We start from the raw sequence: 20,027 nt of genomic DNA on the forward strand, positions 1-20,027 counted from the left end.
CTGAGCATGGAGCCCCATGGAGTGTTTGATCGCATAACCCCAAGATCATGACCCAAGGTGAAGCCCAACTGACTGCACCACCCAGGTGCCCCACATCCCACATTATTTTCAACTCATTTTAGGCAGAGGGGCATATTTCTTGTTTTTCAAAGCCAACCTCTGCCCCCATTCTTTCCACCTCCTCTGGGAACTTGGCCCATCACCATTCCCTTCTGTTTCTCATATTGTTTTAGTATCTGTAATTTCTTCCTCAAAATACAACCATACTTAAGCAACTCTCATCCTTAAAAACAAAAGGAAAATAGTTTCCACCTAAGATGTAACTCCAAAAGCTTCCACTTGTAGCCAAAATAGTTAAGACTCACCCTTCCACTGGAAACAACCACAAAACAACAAAAGCACAAGACATAGAGGTTCTCGAAACATTGGTACAAGGTGGTGAAGGTCAGTGGACCCCAAGAGATGGGAAACAAATAAACCAAGCCCTAAAATTGTGATGGTTGCCCCAGCTATTGCCATGATGGAGGGCTAGAGGCTGAGGAGCAGAAAGGGAGAATCCAGGCAGAATCCCTGAATGAAGACAGAACTGGGATTGCAGAGAACAAGGCAGCTGAATTTACAGAACAGAGTACCAGGAAGAAGGGGTCCATGCACCTGGGTGGCTCAGTAGGTTAAACAACTGCCTTTGGCTCAGGTCATGATCCCCGGGTCCTGGGATCAGGTCCCACATTGGGCTCCCTGTTTAGCAGGGAGTCTGCTTCTTCCTCTACCCTTCCCCCCTGCTTGTGATCTCTCTCTCCCTTACTCTCTCTCAAGTAAATAAATAAAATTTTGAAAGAAAGAAAAGAAAAGAAGGAAGGAAGGAAGGAAGGAAGGAAGGAAGGGAGGAAGGGGTCACCCAGGGAGAGAATTTCGAGACCTGCAGAGGGTACCCCTGGAGGAGTCAGCTGATCGGCAAGAGCATATGAAGAAACAACCAGAGGCTGAAGGAAGAACCACCAAAAAAGATTAAAGGGAGAAGTGCCAGGTACACACATAGGGCCAGGAACAAGACCTGCTCCAGCTGGACTGGAAAATATCAAGATTCACAGGGCATTGGGTTGAGTGCTCATAAAATTCCTGCCCCAGTAGGGGGAGTGATTAGCCCTAGGATGAGCACTGCTCTGCTTCCTTTTACCGGTCTCAAAAGAAAGCCCAAAAAGGATTATACCATTTCCAAGTTAATTTAACTGAATCCCAGAACAAAGATGGACAGTCTTCATGGGAATACAAAGATATCCAGCACCCAACAGGGAAAATGGACAATGTCTGGCATCCAAACTAAAGTTACCAGGCATGTGAAGAAGCAGAAAAGTGTGACCCATAATTAAGACACAAAAACAACTGAAAATGACCTAGTCAGAGAGCCAACATGCTGGTTGGGCCTGCTTCCCTTTGCCTCCTTAGAGGCTGCACCCACCAAGATGGAACCGTGCTCCAGCAACCTAATTTAAGTAGAGACCCAGGATAGTCTCCTGCCTCACATGGCACAGTTATTTTCCTCTTATCTGCAGAGGTACTCAGCTCTGGGATGCTCCTGCCTGGAGGAGACTCCGAAAAACTGCTGGGAGCTTCAACGCCAATCAACATTCCAGTTTCTGTTCCAGTCCTGGCCCACACAGGTGTTGATTGGTCTTGCTTTTGAACATGGCTATGTCTTTCTAGTCTTCTACTTTTTGTATCTTTTAAAAAATATTTTATTTATTTTTTTGTCAGAGCACAAGCAGAGGGAGCAGCAGACTCCTCACTGGGCAGAAAGTCCGATGTGGGACTCAATCCCAGGACTCTGGGATCATGACCCGAGCCGAGGGCAGACACCTAACCGACTGAACTACCCACGCACTCTTACGACTAGGAGTTTGGAGCACAAGGGAAACTTCGAAATGTGATCTTACCATACCATCTCAACTAGGAATCCCCATCCATTCTGTCCTGAAACTCCTCCCCTGCTTTTTAGCGATGTTATTTTCTTTTGCTTTTCTTCTCACTTCTCGGATTACCATCCTTCTTTCTGTGAATCCTCCTTCTCTGTTCACCCATTCAACTTTAAAGGGCTCCATTCTCTCCTTAGTCTATGATAAAAAGTTTAATCTGAGGTTTCAAAGGTCTGTGATCCCCTGAAAGTTTATAAAAATTCCGAGTTTTTTTTTTCAATCGGGAATAAAAGTTACAAATGGTATTTAAAGCTAGATGGCATTTTTATAAGAAGAAATCTTGTGGCTGGGATGTTTATAATAAATCAAATTCTTCAGTTATTTAGAATTAACCCTGGGGTTGTGGCAAGTATAATATATGAAAAGTAGATAGATGCATAAGGAAAACAGGAAATATTACTTAGAAGTTCACTCAGTTAATGAGAAATGTAATTGGCTTTCTGCAAGTGTTGATAGTAGGGTAAAGTACATAGGAATAAACTGAGTTGGTTAGATGAAGTGTGCCCCTCCCATAAATTATGGGTGAAAGTTAAACTGTGTTCACGTGTTTGTGGAGGTTCTCAACCATCACATGTTTAGGTAGTGCCCTTCCAAAGCTGCTTGACATTGGGGATGTCCAGATGAACAAGATGGTCTCTGCCTCCACCGGGTTTACAGTTTAGCTTTTCATTCTCCTTTTAATTCTGTCTTCCCTAAAGGAAGTTGCCTGAATGTAGCAATCTAGGAAGGAATGGGGGCAGGGTGATGAAACAAGGCAGGAGGGTACCTGACATGGTTCTCTTTTCAACATCTTTAGGGAGTGCTGCTTGAGAATCAAACCTAAAGAAGAATGTAGCAGGGTGGGTTTTTCCCCTGCAAGCTAATTGGCTCATTATCCTTGCTAATTGGGCAGAGCAGCACAAATAAGCCAACGTTGGTGTGGGGGATGGTGGGGAGAGATTAAGAAAAAGAGGGCACATTTCCTAAAACACTTCCCTGTTCTCTGATCATCTATGAGAGCCTATTTTAGAATTGGAGGTCAGAGGGGCTTGGGGCTTAGGGAAACAGAGTTTGTATGTAAATAAGCGAGGCCCCTCTTTTACGGAAGAGTTGATTAAGTTAAGGGTCTGGTTGACAAAGTGTACAGAATCCCTGCTCTCTGACACCACAAGTATCTATTACATGAGAACTTCCTTCTGGCGCCAGGAGGCATTTCGTTTTCACTTGGGTGTTCTACAAGGGATGAGGCACTAGGAGCGGTGATGGGAGTGGAAGGTGGGAGGGTTACTAAAATGAAAGCAGCTCTGAGTAGGGCAATGACTCTATTGGGATAGGGTGTACAAAAAAAATGGGAGGCTAGGAGAGAACATGGAAACAACATATGTGCTGCCCGAGAGAACGAGGATGGGGAAAAGAACATAATAACTAACCTTGAATAATGTTATGCCATTTCCAGGGGCGCCTGAACACTGGGCAGTCTCTGCGAGGTGGGCTATACGGGGAGAAACAGCTCCGATAAGGTGAGCAAGCAGCCCAAGGCCACTCCGCTGATGGATGCAGAATCTTCTAATGTCCACAGCGAAGAGGGGCTCTTTCCAGTACAAGCCACATGGCAGGATGTTATTCTCTCCTAGGCGAACTCCACAATTAACAAGGCTTGGGACCACATACTGGAGACCGGAGCTGTGTGCTACACTTCAAGGGATGTTTTGGTAATGGAATATTTTCACAATTCCAATGAACCGCCAATAAACGCTAAAAGAAAAATCTGGCGCAGACGTTTCTTAGCTTCTGCTTAAAAGTGAACGGCTATCTCAAGGGATTTTTTTTTTTTTTTTAACTAGTTTGCCCTTCAGAATGTTCCAAACCAGTGAGGCCCAGGGAGTCTGCAAATAGGCCTCCTCCTTTGGAGGCCTTCATCACAGGGCTTTTTCTCCGGGAGCTGGTGTGCTTTAACTCTGCCAATGGAGTAGCCAAAGTCCTTTGCAGAAGATACACAGCGTTCCATTGGCAGAAGAGTATACTTCGGTATCGGCTACCTAGAAACCACAGATACTGCTTTAAAAACAAAACAAAACAAAACTTTTCCCAAACCCCCTTGCATTTTTACTTATCAAAACAATCCATGAGGATTTTTTTTTTCTTCCCTCCTGACTGGCAGAGAAAATCTGGCCTCTGAATCTTATCACTTCCCCCGCCCCCTTTTTTCATTCTTAACCCAGACTTTTCAACCCTGAGCGTCCACAAACCGGATGTGTCCAGGCCGTGGCTCACACGCTAAGGTCTCCTGGAGCTCCAACGAGGCAAAACGCTTGCCGCAACTTTTGGATAAATAAACCAGCAGTGGAGGACTGGTCGTGTGGAGGGTAACAGAGAACTACTGCCATCCATTCCGAGTGTTCCCACAGGCGCCGACCGCGGAGCCGGCCGCGTCCAACTGCCAGGGGCTCCTTTCCTTCCAGGGTTGGGAGTGTGGGGACATCCTGGACGACCCGGGACAAAGGCTGCGGAGGCCCTGGAGCTGGGCCCCTGGCTTCGTGCAAGAGAAGAAAGGCAGGCCAGGGCCTGGCGTAAGGGTGACCTCCCCTGCCTCCAAGTGACACCACCCCCCGCCACGTGACCCACATGCCACGTGATCTGCCCAGCACGGGACTCGCGCACGCTATTACCTGATCCTTCGCCTCCCGGGTCTAGGCGTCCTTCTCCTTAAGTTCTGCTGGTTCGAGGGACTGATGAACTAGGCCATGCAGCTCAGGGTGACGTCCCCAGGGTGAGGAATCAAATCAACGCTTCTCCAGGGCTAAGGCTTCCGTTACAAAGAGGGGCAGAAATCCCAACCGGAAGCGTTTCTTAGCGTGTTCTAGGGTTGGGTGGGTGAGCCGAGGTTGAGTACACGCGGCGAGGTGCCGGGAAGATGGGAGAAGGTACCTGCTGTCACCTGTGCTCCCCACTTTACCATGCTCTTTCCCTCAGAGTGTGTCTTCTGAGGGGAGTTGGTCTCACTGACACGGGCCACAGCAAACAGTAGACAGTATATAGTTGCAAAATGAATCCCTACAGTTTCCAAAAGAAAATAATGTGATCTACACAGGTAATTCCAAATTTTTTAGTAGCTGCATTATAAAAACAGAAAGAAATGGCTGAAATTAGTTTTAATAACATTTCTTTTAACCCAGTATAGCCGAAATGCTATCATTTTTTTGATACGATTTTAAAAACCTATCTCATTTTACTAATGAGATATTTGATATTCTCTTATTCACACTGTCTCCAATATCTGGTGCATATTTTATACTGCTGTACATCACTAGCCACATTTCAAGTTCTTGTAGCTTTATGTGGCTAGTGGGTCCCACCTTGGCCAGCTGGACACGCTTTATTTTTCTACATCAAAGGTATGGACAGTTTCTTCAGCCAACCAGATAGTTCAGGGTATCAGGAAGCTTTAGTTAGCTACCACCAGGAAAGTCACATGGGGAGGGCTCTATCTGTTCAAATGCATTCCCACAATAACCATATCTTAAGCATTTACTTAGTAATGTTTTGGCTTGGTATTCACAGAAGGTGGATGAAACCCCTGCTCTTCCTAAACCCTAAACCCACCTGACCTACCCAGCTTCAGACTTCCTCAATTAGTACTTACAGCAGAGTCTGAAGGGGCAGTAGCCAGAAATGGCTTACTTTCCATGGTCTGTAATTATTAGCCCACCTCATTCTTTTTTTTGTTTTCTTTTTTTAGAAATTCTGAATTGTGGGTATTTTTAATATTATAAAATATTTCAAATATTTAAATATTGCATTTTTAAATATTTTATCATATTAAGTGCCTTTTCTGTGTTACATCTGAGTGTGCTTTCACAGATGCTGCAATCTCATTTAATCTTTTCATTAGCCCTGATTTTGGAATTTTATCCCACTTTTCAAATAGGGAAAGTGAGGATTGGAGAAGTGCTCTGACTTTATAGTAAGAGAACTTGGAGAAAGAAAAGGTTTCTAATGCAGGCCTATCCATTTTCGCTCAGTGAGGTCTCTTATAAGACCTTTGGGAAATGTCAGGCAATGGGCTTATGTCCTTCAAACTGTAGACGTGTGCAGTTAAGGCAAATGAAGCATCCTGGTTGCCATCCAAAACCCAGAACAAGTCCTGCGGCACAAATCTGGGTCAGTTCCCAATCTGATACTTAGCTGTGTGATGTTGGGAGAAACAATTCACAGTAATAAAAATAATTGGCATTTATCAATCTTCTTCTACGTATGGGGCTCTGGCCCAAGCAATTGCTTATATACATACATCTTGTTCCTTAAGAGGCAGATAACTCATTTTATAGATTAGGAATCTGGGCCTCAGAAAAAGTAAATTGCCAAAGGTCATACAGCCAATAAGCAGGAAGACCAGGATTGCAAGACATTATTAAATGTATTAATGTTTATTTTGTAGTGTAACTTTAAGCCCACCCACTCCCTACTGCATACTTAAAAAGCACATCTTAAAGAACTTCAAGGCCATTAATGGATACCATAAACAACTGTATATTCATGCTACAAATCTAAAAGCTTGCAATGCGTGGACAGATAGGAATTGTTTTCAATATGCTTTAAAAAAATACAAAACTAAAACCTTTCTTATTCATTTGCAATGTATTAACTTGCCAAAACAATTCAAACAGCCAAGCTCTCAGAAGAGATAAGTATACTTGTACAGTTCAGCTCATGGGCTGTTGCATTGAGAGAGAAGGAAAAGTAAAAGCATGTTCAAAGTGTAAAGAGGTGACAAATGTCAGATATTGCAAACATGTTTAAAGCAAACTACAGTTATATACTAATATGAAATGTATTTGATGATATACTAATCTTTGTCGGGAGTCTGCACCTTGAAAAAAGAGTAAAAGAATGAAAATATAACTAAAAAGAAAGGAAAGAAAAGATAAAAGAAAATAATGAAGAGACCTGTCTTTCCTGAAGGAGAACAGAGGGAGGGAGGGGAAAAAGAAGAGAGATACAGAGGAAGGAAAAAGAATGGAAAGAAGGAAAAATAGAGCATCCAAAGAAAAGAACATAAAAGAAAAAGAGAAGGAAAAGGCTATGAAAAAGAAATAAGCATGAACTGTTGGGGTCAGTCAGTTCCTTAAGAAAAAGAAACTGGCCATGACCTGATTAGCGTTGAGGCTGGGTTTAGGTTTTTTGTGACTGTTTAGAGAAAATCTAGCACTTTCCCCACCATTAATCTTTTCTAAAGAAAGACTTTGTTCTGCACCTGTATAAACAATCCAGATTTTTAAAACCTATATGCCTGCCTCTAATGTGTGAGACTATGTATTTATACTGATAGATTCAAGTCATCAATAGGTGATGCAGAAAGCTAGCCTGAGATCTCCTTTTTACATCTTTCTGCTCCCCCTTCTCATTTTTGTCTTCCCTCCTTCTCCTGGTGCACCTAAAGTCAAGTTCAAGTTCAAGCACTCCTATAAAGAACTCCATACTCAGTCCTATACTCCCTGCCTTTTCCCATCCCAGAGAGAACCGAAAATGAGGGGTATTTTTACTCAAGTGATCCCAAAAGGAGCCCCTCCCCCATCTCTCAACAAAATGACAAAATACACAGGGAGAAAACCTCTGCAAATGAGGGTGACCGGAAAGGGGTATGTGAAACATCCCCCATGAGGGCGGGCTGGCCTGGGAGACTAAGGTGGAACGCTGCCTGAGTGATGAAGTCAGCCGGGGCCAGCCACCTGTTGTGGCACTTCAAGCAGGAAGCTGGGAGCATTTGTTCGGCTGAGGAGCTAGTGGAGGGAAGCTGGCCCCATGGCTTCTGCTCATTCTGTCCTGGGCTGACTGCACATTTGTTTCCTTGCACTTTGCTGGGTTTGGGAACTTACGAGCTTTAGGGGAAGGACAAGTAAACCCATTAGCCGGGTGTGAAGATTCAGTTTCCTCATTGTAAAACAGAGGGATTATACCCCAACCTCATAGCGGTTGATTATTTTGTTGTTTTCTTTTAATTCCTCACTGGGCAGTCATAAGGTGCCTGGCCCCATGCCTGGCACATAGCAGGCACTCAGTAGCCGGCCAGTGGTGTCTGCCTCCAACATGAAGTACCATCCCTCCATGAGGTACTGCAAAGATCCTCTGAGTTAGAATGAGACCGCAGTTTCCTTTTGTTTCCTTTGGGGCTGAGGGGAGAGGGCTTATTTTTGGCTGACATAGGACACCTTAGTTCTGGATGCTGTTTTGTCATTTTTATTTTAGAAGATTCTGCTGAGTTAGCATTCTGCATCCTGGAGTGTGCTCTTCAACACACAATCTAAAATAGTAATTAATTCCCTAGACTATAACTCAAAGAATTGGGGCAAGATCCTCTATCTAATGCATTGTGCTATTAAAAACAAAATCAAGCATGAAATTCCCAAGACATTGGTAAACAGCAAATATAACAGCTTGGATGTGTGTCGGGGGAGGCGTGTCGCATGGAGGAGCCAGGGATGCTAAACGTGGAGTTCAAGTCCATATTCTACTTACCAGCCTGAGTATTTGGGGTCCTTTACTTAAATACCTATCTCTGCGTTTTAGCTTGAAGTTCTGCAAAGTGGAGGTAACATTTAAATCACAGATGTTGTTTGAAAATGGAACGAGCCAATGTAGTAAAACTTGTTTTATAAATCATAAAGCCATATTATAGGGAAAAGAGGAAGAGGAAAATGGGAGGTTCGTTAATTGTGGCGGGTTGCTCGGTGTCATTTGCTTGTTTTGCTTTTACGCTTTTGTCGGGCAATCCTTGTGTAGGCCGTCATACATTACGTGTTTTGAACTTGGGAAATAGAGTTCCGCTGAAAAGATGGGGAGAGAAGCAGAGGTCGAGATCCGGGGGTTTCTAAGTGTCTGGCAATCTTCACTCTAGCTAAGACTAGTTGGGGGTGGAAGTAGAGTGGGAACGAACAAGGTCCCCTCCTTCACTCTCCCGACGCACGCTCATCATCTCTCACTGACAATCTGAGGGTCCGACAGACCTGGGGCCCCAAAGCTCAGTGGGGAGAGACTTCCCCTTCCCCGCCCCCACCAACAGATCCCGAGCGCAGAAAAGCGGTCCCCACCCCTTCCACGCCCCCGCCCCACCTCTTGCCCCCCTTTCCAACTCCCTCTGCTTGGCCCGGGTGGTTTGTTCCGAGGAGTACAAATAAATAGCCCTGTCAAAAGGCGCAGCTCGCGGCAGAGCGCGCAGAGCCTGAGCGGGGGCGCCCACTTCTCCGCTGCGCTCTCCTAGGTCAGCGGCAGGGCTCGCTCCCGCGGCCCCGGGCTTCCTACCCAGGGTCTCGAGTCTTCCTCGGAGTTCGGCCCGGCCCTCGCCTCCGCCAGAGGGAGCGGAAGGCCGAGACCATTAGGTCGGCCTGGGGGCGGAAGGCGGGCGCGCGTGGGCGCGGGGGACGCAGTGATGTCCACCGGCTCGGTGAGCGACCCCGAGGAGATGGAGCTGCGGGGGCTGCAGCGGGGGTACCCGGTCCCCGCCTCCAAGAGGCCGTCCCTTCGCGGCGCCGAGGGCAGCTACATCTCTCCCAGTGACAACTCGTCGGCCGAGGAGGAAGACCCCGATGGCGAGGAAGAGCGGTGTGTCCTGGGCGCGGCGGGCGGCGCGGAAGGCTGCAAGAGGAAGCGGCCGCGTGTGGCTGGGGGCGGCGGCGGCAAGAAGCCCCTCCCGCCCAAGGGCTCGGCCGCCGACTGCAAGCAGTCGCAGCGGAACGCAGCCAACGCCCGCGAGCGCGCCCGGATGCGCGTGCTGAGCAAAGCCTTCTCCAGGCTCAAGACCAGCCTGCCTTGGGTGCCCCCCGACACTAAGCTTTCGAAGCTGGATACGCTCCGGCTGGCTTCCAGTTACATCGCGCACCTGCGGCAGCTGCTGCAGGAGGACCGCTACGAGAACGGCTACGTGCACCCGGTGAACCTGGTAGGGGCACCCGCGCGAGGCCCGGGGCGAGAGGCCGGGATATGCTGGGGGAGCTCCCGGGCACCAGGCACAGTCAGCCGGCGGGGGAGGAACCTGTAAGGGGGGTCTGGAATGGGTGGTGAGGAGTCCAGTTAATTTTCTTAAAACCAGGGGAAGGGCCAAGCCACTTTCTCGAAGAACCTTCCACCCTTCGGTGTTTTCTTCATTCTGATCATTGTACCTGGTACTTTGCCCCGTGGAATCTCTTGGCTAATATCCCACGTCCGGGGTGAGTCTGGGTTCCATCTGCATCCACTACCCGGTTGCAGATCAAATGGCAGATCTCTCTCGCCCAGCTTTTTCAGCTAAGAGTCTGACCGGTTCGATTTAACAAGCCCTATTTTCTGAAGGGAAGGAGGAAAGGCCCGAGCTCTATTTAAAAGCCTTTGGATTTTTAAAAAGGTTCTTGCAGAATATGAAAAGTTTCCCCAAAAGGGATTTGTCTGGAAAGTCCCTCTCCGACCTGCCAACTTTCCCGGCTGGAGAAAGAACCTATTCCAGTTCCTACTCGGAATGGAAGGCTGAGTGTGTGTGTGTGTGTGTGTGTGTGTGTTGGGGGGAAGGGAGTTAAACAGACAAAATCCCAAACTCATGCAAGTTTCGCTGAATCCTGTGGGCAAAGACCAGAAGGAAGCATGGACAGACGTCTCATGTCTCACACAATCAAAATTCAGAAAAATTAAAATCCTAATTTAGAGGGAGGACACCGAAATTCTCAGAACACTGATAAAATCTGAGCTACTAAAAGCCAGGGATATTCCAGGGGTCACTTAGGAGAACGGTTTCGGTTTGAGACAGTACTTTCTCCTTCAGTATCTGACGCTCTTTTGGATTTTACAGACATGGCCATTCGTGGTGTCAGGACGACCCGACTCGGACACCAAAGAAGTTTCGGCAGCCAACAGATTATGTGGGACCACCGCTTAGATCGAACACAGTTGCTGGGATTATTGTTGAAGCGTCTGTGTTTGGGGGCGGAGAGAAAGGAGCGTGAGAACCACCACCCCCCGCTCCCGCCAGGGAATGCGGGGAAAGTTCCATCGGATTCTCCTAAATTCTCCTAGACAGCTCCCCACCCGAACTGTGAACAGGACACATGGCGGGTGTCGGGATCAGTGCCCGAAGGGTTGGCCGCGCGGCTGTCATCGCAGGACGCTGAGGGCTGCGGCTGCTGCGGATCCCCGGGAGGACAGTTTGCCTCTCCAAAAAGAGCTTCCTTCTGTCAGTACAGCGCGGAACCAGATCCAACCTCGGACTTTAGCAGTAGACTAACCCGGCGCCAAACCGCCTAGGAGTTAGTTTCCCGACGGAGCCAGATCTCTGTCTTTGACCGCAGGGCTCTGCACAGCACAGGCGCGTGCTAGGCTAGGCGATGCTTACTTAGAACCTGCTCAGGAGGATTGGCTTTAAAGACAGCAGTGTTCGCGGGAGACCAACATCGGGGCGTGTTTTTAAATTGCAAAGACGGGAGAGTGGCGTACTTGGGCCAGGTTTGTACCCCCACAGGGCAACAGCCTCCTAGATGAAGGGGCTGCCCTCTGCACAGGGAGAGATGGAGGCACGCTTTCAGGGACCACCTGGCCGGGGTTTGCCGGGAGCGCTCTGGGCGGTTCTGCCTCCTCGTGGCGGTCAAGGCCTTCTCTCCCCGCAGGCTCCCGCCCCTTCCTAGCCGGGCTTCTGTCTGTGCTCTTACCACCTCCCGGTCTAGACTTGAGCCTCCCACCCCCGCGTCCCCCCCTCAACCAAGCTCGGGTCTTCTTGGGGCCTCCGTCCACTTCTTCCTCCACACCTCTTTGCAGCACCCCTCCTCCGGCTCCCGACCACCCCCAGCCGGCCTCCCCTACCCAAGCTCTGGTGGCCTCCTCCTGCAGCACAGCCTCCCCGTGCCCACGTTCTTCCTTGCTGGAGGAGTGCGCTGGGTGGTCCCTGAGCCGGTTGGGTACCTAAGGACCCGGCTCAGGGGACACGCGCCCCTGTCCCGAGGCTTCTCTATCACAATACTAGCAAATGTAAATAAATTTATTTTTGTATGAATAAAAAAAGGCATTGTGAAATCTGAGTGGCCCTGGGCGCTGTCCGAATGTGGTCTTTGTTGCCCTTTACCTAGTTTGGTATGGAAGTTCATTTAGAGGCGCCTTCTTGGCCCCAGACTGGGATTGGTTCTTTCTCGCCGAACGGAGCTGATCCCATTGGGATCACTGTATTTCCAAATGTAACTCTCATTACTTTCTATTCTTCTGATTCTTCTGGAGGCCAGGGTTCCTGGAAGGCAAGAACCCAAGGCTTAGTGTGCCTGAAGAGTCTTTTGGGGCCGAGGCCACGTTGAGATGTATATGCTCACTCTACAAAGTAATATAGGTGCGTGTCTTACATTTACACACACACACACACACACACACACACACACACGATGCTTTCTCTCACATAAAGCACACTCCAGACCTTACAATTCCAAGTTTTTCAGGAACCCCTACAGCCCACATACCGTTTTGGGGGTGACTCTCAGGTCTAATAGGCAGAATAAAATTATAATACAAGCGGCAAGTTGTGTTTCAGTTGAGCTTTTTGTTGTTGTTGTTTTTCAAATAATGTTTATATAGCGTTTTTAACTTACACCACCTCATTTTCCTTGTTGTTTTCTTCCATTTTCACTGTAATTTTCTTGGGAAGTAATAACCTGGGAAATCATCATATGGTTTTTTAAAAATGCCTGTCTTTTTTTAAAAGCTGCATTCCATGTGTAGAACATTTAGAAAATTTGTGAAAGTGTGAAGGATAAAACTACCTAAACATCTGCCCAATTTGGGGTGTGTTCGTTATTTTATAAAATCAAAAGGCAGTTTTTCTTGACCAGAAAGAGAAAATACAGCTGGAGTTTGGGAGATGAGAGGGAGGTGGGGGGTGGGGGGAGCGTGATTTCCTGTTTTGAACTAAACTAAACCAAAACTCTGGAGAACTGCTTTCTGAGACCATTTTCTTAGACTTTCTTCATAGGAGGAAGGATCTGGCCCTTGGGATCTAATCTTCATGAGCAGAAGTGGGCTCAGTGCTAAGCTACTTGGTTTTTGTGGCATCAGAGTCTCCCTGGTAAAAACAAACTTGGGGGTAACTAGTGACAGGAAACCCTAGTGTGTTGGTTTAAAGGCACTTAGCTCCCCTAGTAAGTTCTGGGTGGCCGGCTTATTGGGGGTGAGTTGTCTCCTGGAGGTCAGCTCTCAGACGATGTCTTTGCCAAAGCTTCCATCAAATGTGATCTTTTTCAAGGGAAGGATGCAGCGTAGTATGTTATTAAGGTGAACCGAATGTCTACAGAACCCCACCTGAAAGTGAATCTCTGCTGCCCACAGGCTAGTGGCCATGTGCAACCCCTTTCAGCCTCAGTTTTGGTATCTACAAAATGGGAGTAGTAATAGTTCCTCCCTGGGAAAATTGCCATCAGGCTAAATGTGATAATATTTAAGCAACCCTTCTGGTAGGCAATAAGTAGCACCCTAAATGTTGACTCCTATAAAATGGGAGAGACATGCTTTGATGACAGGGGCACTTTATGCAAGTGAGGTGTTTCAGGAATCCAGTCTTTAAGATTGGGGTGGCCCAGGTTTAAAATGCCTGGGTTAGAATGTAAAATAGAAGTATCCCGCAAAAGCAGACCAGACAAAGGAGGGGGAGATGACTATATTTGTAGTAAGTACGGATAAGAAGAAACATTTGATGAAACAAGAAAATAATTGGGCAAATTTTCATAAGTAAAAAATATTTAAATACTTCTTTGTATAATTATATCCTCTTAGGGCACTGCAGGGGTCAATGTTCCTGCCCCTGCTTTGTCCCCACTCCCCAAACTGAAGTGGCTCTCTTCACTGAGTCCCACATGCAGAGGCTTGTACCCTGACAACTCATGTTTATTGCTACTCTATAATCCTATAATTTGTAAAGAAGAAAACAATTTCTTACAAGTTATTTTTGCTCCCCAGTTTTGGTAAAGAGTCCAATGTCAAGAATTATGAGATTTAAAAAGAAGAAGAAAAAACGAGGCCAATTTCTAGTAAGTTTCAGTGAATCCAGGTAAATTGCTCAAGCTTCCGGGCAAAGGTAGCTCTTGGGAAAGGCTGGAAGCACCCTGACCCAGCCTTTTCTTGATTAACCATGACCATCATGCATGCTGAGAGGTAGAAAGGCATCCCATTCCTTATTTTCTTTTTCCTCCATTTTCCTGTAAGAATTTGGATTGAAGAAATAGGAGTTGGGGTTGGGAACAGAGGAGGTTAAGAAAAAAAGGAAAGTCTCTCTTTTAGTTATTTCAATTTGATTACACTGCTGTATGAGAGAAGTGGAGAGGGAAAAAGTCCAAGAAATATAATGTAAAAGGTACTGAATAGCAAATAAAAATGAGTAAATTGAAAAAGACTCTTCAGGAGGCTTTTTGAGAGACCAAAGCATTATTATTAGTGATACTGACTCAATCAAAGAGAACAAAAAAATCCCCTTTCACAGGCTCTTCCTAAGATGAATATTTTAAAAGAAATGCTTTCAGCACTGTAATCTTGAAACACTTGGGCGTTTCTCTTGGTTGTGGAGTTGAATTGATTTTGAGCGTATTTTTTTGCACTGGGCTTCTAGTTACAACTTCCCTTGAGCCCAATAGCTCCTTCAACAGATAGTGACATTCACCATCACAATTTACAGAAGAGATTTTTTAAATAGGTACAGGTTTTTCCCCCCATGATAAATGCTTCATAAGAAAAAAAAAAAAAGACACTCCCTTCCATAAAAAGAACTGAATGTTACACATCCTATTTTATTTTATTTTTAAAGATTATTTATTTATTTATTTGACAGACAGAGATCACAAGTAGGCAGAGAGGCAGGCAGAGAGAGAGAGGAGGAAGCAGGCTCCCTGCTGAGCAGAGAGCCCGATGTGGGACTCCATCCCAGGACCCTGAGATCATGACCTGAGCCAAAGGCAGCGGCTTAACCCACTGAGCCACCCTACACATCCTATTTTAATAGGTGATAGGTAAATAGTAGCTTGGCTACTAATTTTGAAAAAAATTAAAGTAATAACTGAGAAAGTCAGTTTAGCAATGTTTGGAAGAGGAAAAACACAATTTTTTAAATATTTTAGTTATTTATTTGACACAAAGAGAGAGAGAGAGAGCATAAACAGGGGAAGCAGCAGGCAGAGGGAGAGGGAGAAACAGGCTCCCCACTGAGTAAGGAGCCTCATGTGGGCTTGATCCCAGGGTCCTGGGATCATGACCTGAGCTGAAGGCAGATGCTTAACCACCTGAGCCACCCAGGTGCCCCGGACAAACACATAAATTAATAACTGACTTCTTACTGCCAAGCATCTGACTTCTGGAAAAAGTCTCTAGAAGTTACAGGCTAGCTCTTTGTACCTGAGAACCTAGCCACTTTCCTTGACACTTCTGCCTACCCACTGAGGGCACCCCATGCTTACCTTGTTGCCCTCACCACCCACATTCATCTCCTCTTCTCTTTTGACCTTGGCATTATTTTTCCTTTCTCTCCCACTATAGTGATAGGTGACTCTATGATGCTAAAAAGGTCTACAAAGTCGCCAAAACCTGAAATCCACCCATAATCGTGTAAACACTGGTACTACGGTAGGAGTTATAGCCAGTGATCTCAGCCCTTGCTAGTTCCATTATCACTAAGACAGGTTATGGACCAATGTCGGGATCCTTCACTGCTCGTGGTAAAGAGCATTGTGGAGCAGTTACAAGCAGTGACTCTCTGTTTCGTGCAAATATAGTATCTGTATTTACTATGACTTTTAGCAGTAGAAATGGAGAGGTGTGGGGGCAAGGAGCAAGAGTTTTTTGTCTTTTACTTTTCCTCGTGTGTTAAGAGTTTATACATTATTTTTGGAATTAAAAAAAAAAACTTGTATTTTTAAAGGTTGCAAAACACTGAGTCAGATGTAGCTGGTTGTAGTCTAGTCCCACAATTTTGCAGCTCGGGCACTTTACCACTGTCTTGTGAGCCAAGAACAGTATATCTTACCCCACAGAAAACGGATTAAATGAGATAGTTCTATTGGGCACTTGAGAAATGCTCCATAAATGCTAATTTTTAAAAATTGCAGTCCCAATTTTCCTTCTTTTCTCTAACAGTAGTTCAGGGGTCCTTATTCCTCAGCTGCAAATTTGTCTCACCATTCTCTTTTGCCACTGTTGTCACCTTCCTTTTGTTTGCCACATGTAATTTTCCTAATTTTATTTTATTTTTTTGCCACTAAGGAGACATTTTCATTGAATTTCCTCTTGGAAAATAGATATCATAACACTCAGCATCAAAAATCATCTATGGGATAAAAAAATAAACTCAGGTAGTGCACGCTAGACCAATGGATTCTGATGTAATAGAATACACAAATTTCATTGATAATGATTTCAGATTCTACTCTGCAGCCTACCTTTCAGAAATTACACTTGTAGAGTCTTAGCGTAATATCAATGAATATCCACATGAACTGAAATGGTCATTAATAAGCTTCTTCTCCACAACTCCCTGTCAGTGTGAGGCTGGATTTTCTTCATATTCTTTAACCAAAACAACGTACCACAACAGATTCATGCAGAAGGCAGGAGTGAGAATACAGCTGTCTTCTATTTAAGTCAGACATTGAAGACATTTGCAAACATATAAAATATTGCCACTCCTCATTAAAATGTGTTGGAGGTCATAGCTATTTTTCATTAGAAATATGTTTGGTACATTCACATGTAATTAGTTTATTGTTTTTTAAGTGAATTAAAAATGTTTTCTCTTGGTTTTGATTTCAAATTCAGTAAATACCAGCAGATACACTGTTTAAACAAAAGCTTTTCGGGTCTTTAGTAACTTTTTTAAAGTGTAAAGAGACCAAAGACAAGAAAAAAATCCAGAACCACTGGCCTGGGTAATTCCTCAGTTCCTTTTCCTTGATAGGATTCCGTGTGTTCTTGATCATGTGGCAATCTGAGCAGGACAGCAGCAAGTAGGTCATGTCAAGGTTGGATACAGGCGCCAACATTTGATCAGAAAGATTTGTTAGACGGGTTAGGATGGCGATGACCGAGACGGGGCATGCCTTGCAACTGGAGCCTACTCAGGCAAATCAGCAGGGCCAGTGCTTGAACTGGTGTCATAGAGGCTGCCCCCAGGATTTCTGGACCCTTTTCTGAACCCGTTTCTACTCTTTCTGCCCCATTCTCAACTCCTTTAGGCCCCGGTGTTTTGTTTTGTTTTTAAAGATTTTATTTATTTATTTGACAGAGATCACAAGTAGGCAGAGAGGCAGGCAGAGAGAGAGGAAGGGATGCAGGCTCCCTGCTGAGTGGAGAGCCTGATGCGGGGCTGGATCCCAGGACCCTGAGATCATGACCTGAGCTGAAGGCAGAGGCTTTAACCCACTGAACCACCCACGCGCCCCAGACCCCTGTGTTTTAAGCCTTTGTAGCCTCAGGGCTACAAATGAAAGGGAAAAGATGCCCCAGATTTGTGACTGCAAAATCCCATTTCCTTCGTCCATATATTCATATTCTCTGAGGGCTAGGTTAGAATCTTAGCTGGATCCTTGGCTAGATTAGAATCATTGTTCTAGTGAAGAAATTTATTTGAGGAAACCCGGGAATCATTTCCACAGACCATCAATAAAGAGTCTTTTATCTCCAAGTTTGCCAAGTGGCAGACAAATATATTTATTCATGATAATATCGGTTAACTCACACAGGCGCAGCCCTGAAGTAGCTGAACGCCTTGATGCGCAAAATCTGAGGACAAAAGAAACAAAAACAAACCAACAATAACGAAAACTCTGGGAATCCTCAAATTCTTTGGAAGCAAACATCTTCAAATGCAAAGAAAGGATCCCATAAAATAAATAGTTCAGCCACATGAGGTCTAAGGGATTTGGATGGTCTTTAAGGAAACTGTTCCAAGAGCTAGGAAGTAGGGAGTGTCCCTGTGCAAAAATGACCCAAACTTCTCCAGCTAAATTCAGTTAAGGAACCTCTAAATCACAAAGGGCAGAACTCTAAGAGGTGGAAGCCAAGGCTTCCGGTGCCTGAGGGGGACGAGGTGGCTAAACCACAGATATGGAGAAAAGGAGAGAGCTGCACAGGGAAGAAAGACCATCCTTAAACATTTATGAAACCCGCACACTGCTAGATGCAGGCTGTATGTTTTATCCTCAACAGAACAATTTAGATATTTCTTACCTGACACTATCCCACTGGCTGTTTCTGTGCATAAAACTCTCTGGAAATCTCTACCTTTTACGTGCTTTCATTACAGGTTTTCCCTCCACTTGTGGTGAAGAAATAGGCTGAGCTATTCTTCTCTTTCCCTGGCTCAGTCAACCTCGAGTCATACCATTACTTTGGAGACTTGGGCAGGGATGGATTTGACTCTATTCGAATAGAGGGACCCAGGCACCAAAGATGGTTCCCAATGAACCAGGCCTCCATTATCCGTGTTTTTGTGTAGCGCTGGTCCTGTGATTTGCTCTAAACAGTGGTAGGCAGCAGAAGTGACTGGCAGATCCAGGTCTAAGCCTTAAGGACGAGAAGCTTCTGTTTTTCCATATTTGGGATTCTGAGCTTCCATGTAAGAAGTCCAACAATCCAGAAGAGACCACATGAAAGAAAAGCCCTGAGACTACACACAGGAGAACGCGGGAGCCCAGCTGACAGAGAGGACTGAGGCCTCAGATGGATGATCGCAGTGGAGCCATTATGGCCAGCTGTGGACGTGTCTTAGTGGAGAGTGAAGAAGCGATTGAGAACAGCTGGCAAGGGTAAGCCATCCCCTCTAGCCCTGTCTGAAATCCCGACCCTCAGACTCCTGAGGGATGATAATATTTTTTGTCATTTTAAAAAAAGATTTTATTTATTTATTTGACAGACAGAGATCACAAGTAGGCAGAGAGGCAGGCAGAGAGAGAGAGGGAAACAGGCTCCCCGCCGAGCAGAGAGCCCGATGTGGGGCTCGATCCCAGGACCCTGGGACCATGACCCGAGATGAAGGCAGAGGCTTTAACCCACTGAGCCACCCAGGCACCCTATTTTTTGTCATTTTTTAAGCCACTAAATTTGGGATAGTTTTTTCCTCAACAGTAGATAACCAAAACATCTTGTCAAGTAAATTTTCACCTCAGATATTTATCCAAGGAACTCGCTGATCATCTGTTATGAGCCAGGACAGCGTTGGATGAAACGAAGTTGCCCTGCCTCAAGGTGCTCTAAAGGAAGACATGGACAGATGCACCAAAAATTGAACTATAGTCTGCCAAACACTATGAGAGAAGGTGGCGCTCTGGGAGGATGGGCAGAAAACACACACCCTTGGAGAGCCACAGAAGGCTTCCCAGAGAGCTGACAGAGGAGGTGGTCCTGGAAGAGCACTGGGCAAACCAAGAGGAGGGCTTACCAGAAAGAACAATAAACAATATTAGCCTGGTGACTGGTGTTAACATCTAGTTTTGATGAAGTTCTAGAACCTAGGTGAGGTTCGGTGGGCTGAGGTCTGGAGCCGATGACCAAGAAAGAATTCTTGAGACATCTTTGGTGCAAAATGGTGGTTTATTAAAGCATGGGGACAGAATCCATGGGCAGGTAGAGCTGCTGCCCAGGGCTGTGAGGGATGGCAGGTTATGTACCCTGAGGTTGGGGGAAGATGAGGGGAAGGAAGGTTTCAATGGAGTTTTCCTATGCTAAAGAGGGCCTACAAGGTGCCTGGAGGAGGCCTTGCCCTTGTGGCTTGATCAACTGAGGGGGAGCGGATGGCTGTGCAAGGAGCCAGCAAAAAAAAGCAAAGCAAAAGCTTCGTCTTCAGCCAGCCTCGTGCTCCCTCATCAGTATGGCGGTGAGGAGCGTGGAATTCTACCACGAGTTTTGGACCAAAGTGGGGGAAAAAGAGCATGAACTTTCATGAGTGATTTAAAATCACTGAGCCTCCATTTGCTCATTTGTAGGATGAGGATATAACAGAATGTCCCTGATGGGGTTGTGGTGACGGAAGGTGATGGCGGATGTCCATTCTTTAGCCCAGTGCCTGGCATGGTATGTAGTCAACAAATGTTGGTTGATTAGTAT

The 20,027-nt window shown here is 45.9% G+C and overlaps 1 protein-coding gene across 1 annotated transcript; it reads left to right on the forward strand.

Moving 5' to 3' along the window:
* The first annotated feature begins 9,091 nt into the window (after positions 1 to 9,091).
* Positions 9,092 to 12,728, forward strand: MSC (musculin). The gene is made up of 2 exons (XM_004762365.3): positions 9,092 to 9,888; positions 10,768 to 12,728. Exons 1-2 carry the CDS (start codon positions 9,379 to 9,381, stop codon positions 10,852 to 10,854), a joined length of 597 nt encoding a protein of 198 aa, XP_004762422.1. The 5' UTR covers positions 9,092 to 9,378; the 3' UTR covers positions 10,855 to 12,728.
* The last annotated feature ends 7,299 nt before the right edge of the window (positions 12,729 to 20,027 follow it).

Source organism: Mustela putorius, unplaced genomic scaffold, assembly GCF_011764305.1.
Source record: "Mustela putorius furo isolate JIRA1106 unplaced genomic scaffold, ASM1176430v1.1 tig00003846_pilon_pilon_pilon, whole genome shotgun sequence".
Taxonomy (NCBI): Eukaryota; Metazoa; Chordata; class Mammalia; order Carnivora; family Mustelidae; genus Mustela; species Mustela putorius.

Bases quoted from the DNA above. Each gene is read 5' to 3' on its own strand.
- MSC (XM_004762365.3), top strand. From the start codon at position 9,379: ATGTCCACCGGCTCGGTGAGCGACCCCGAGGAGATGGAGCTGCGGGGG. The intron at 9,889-10,767 runs GTAGGGGCACCC...TGGATTTTACAG, and splicing joins ACGTGCACCCGGTGAACCTG to ACATGGCCATTCGTGGTGTC.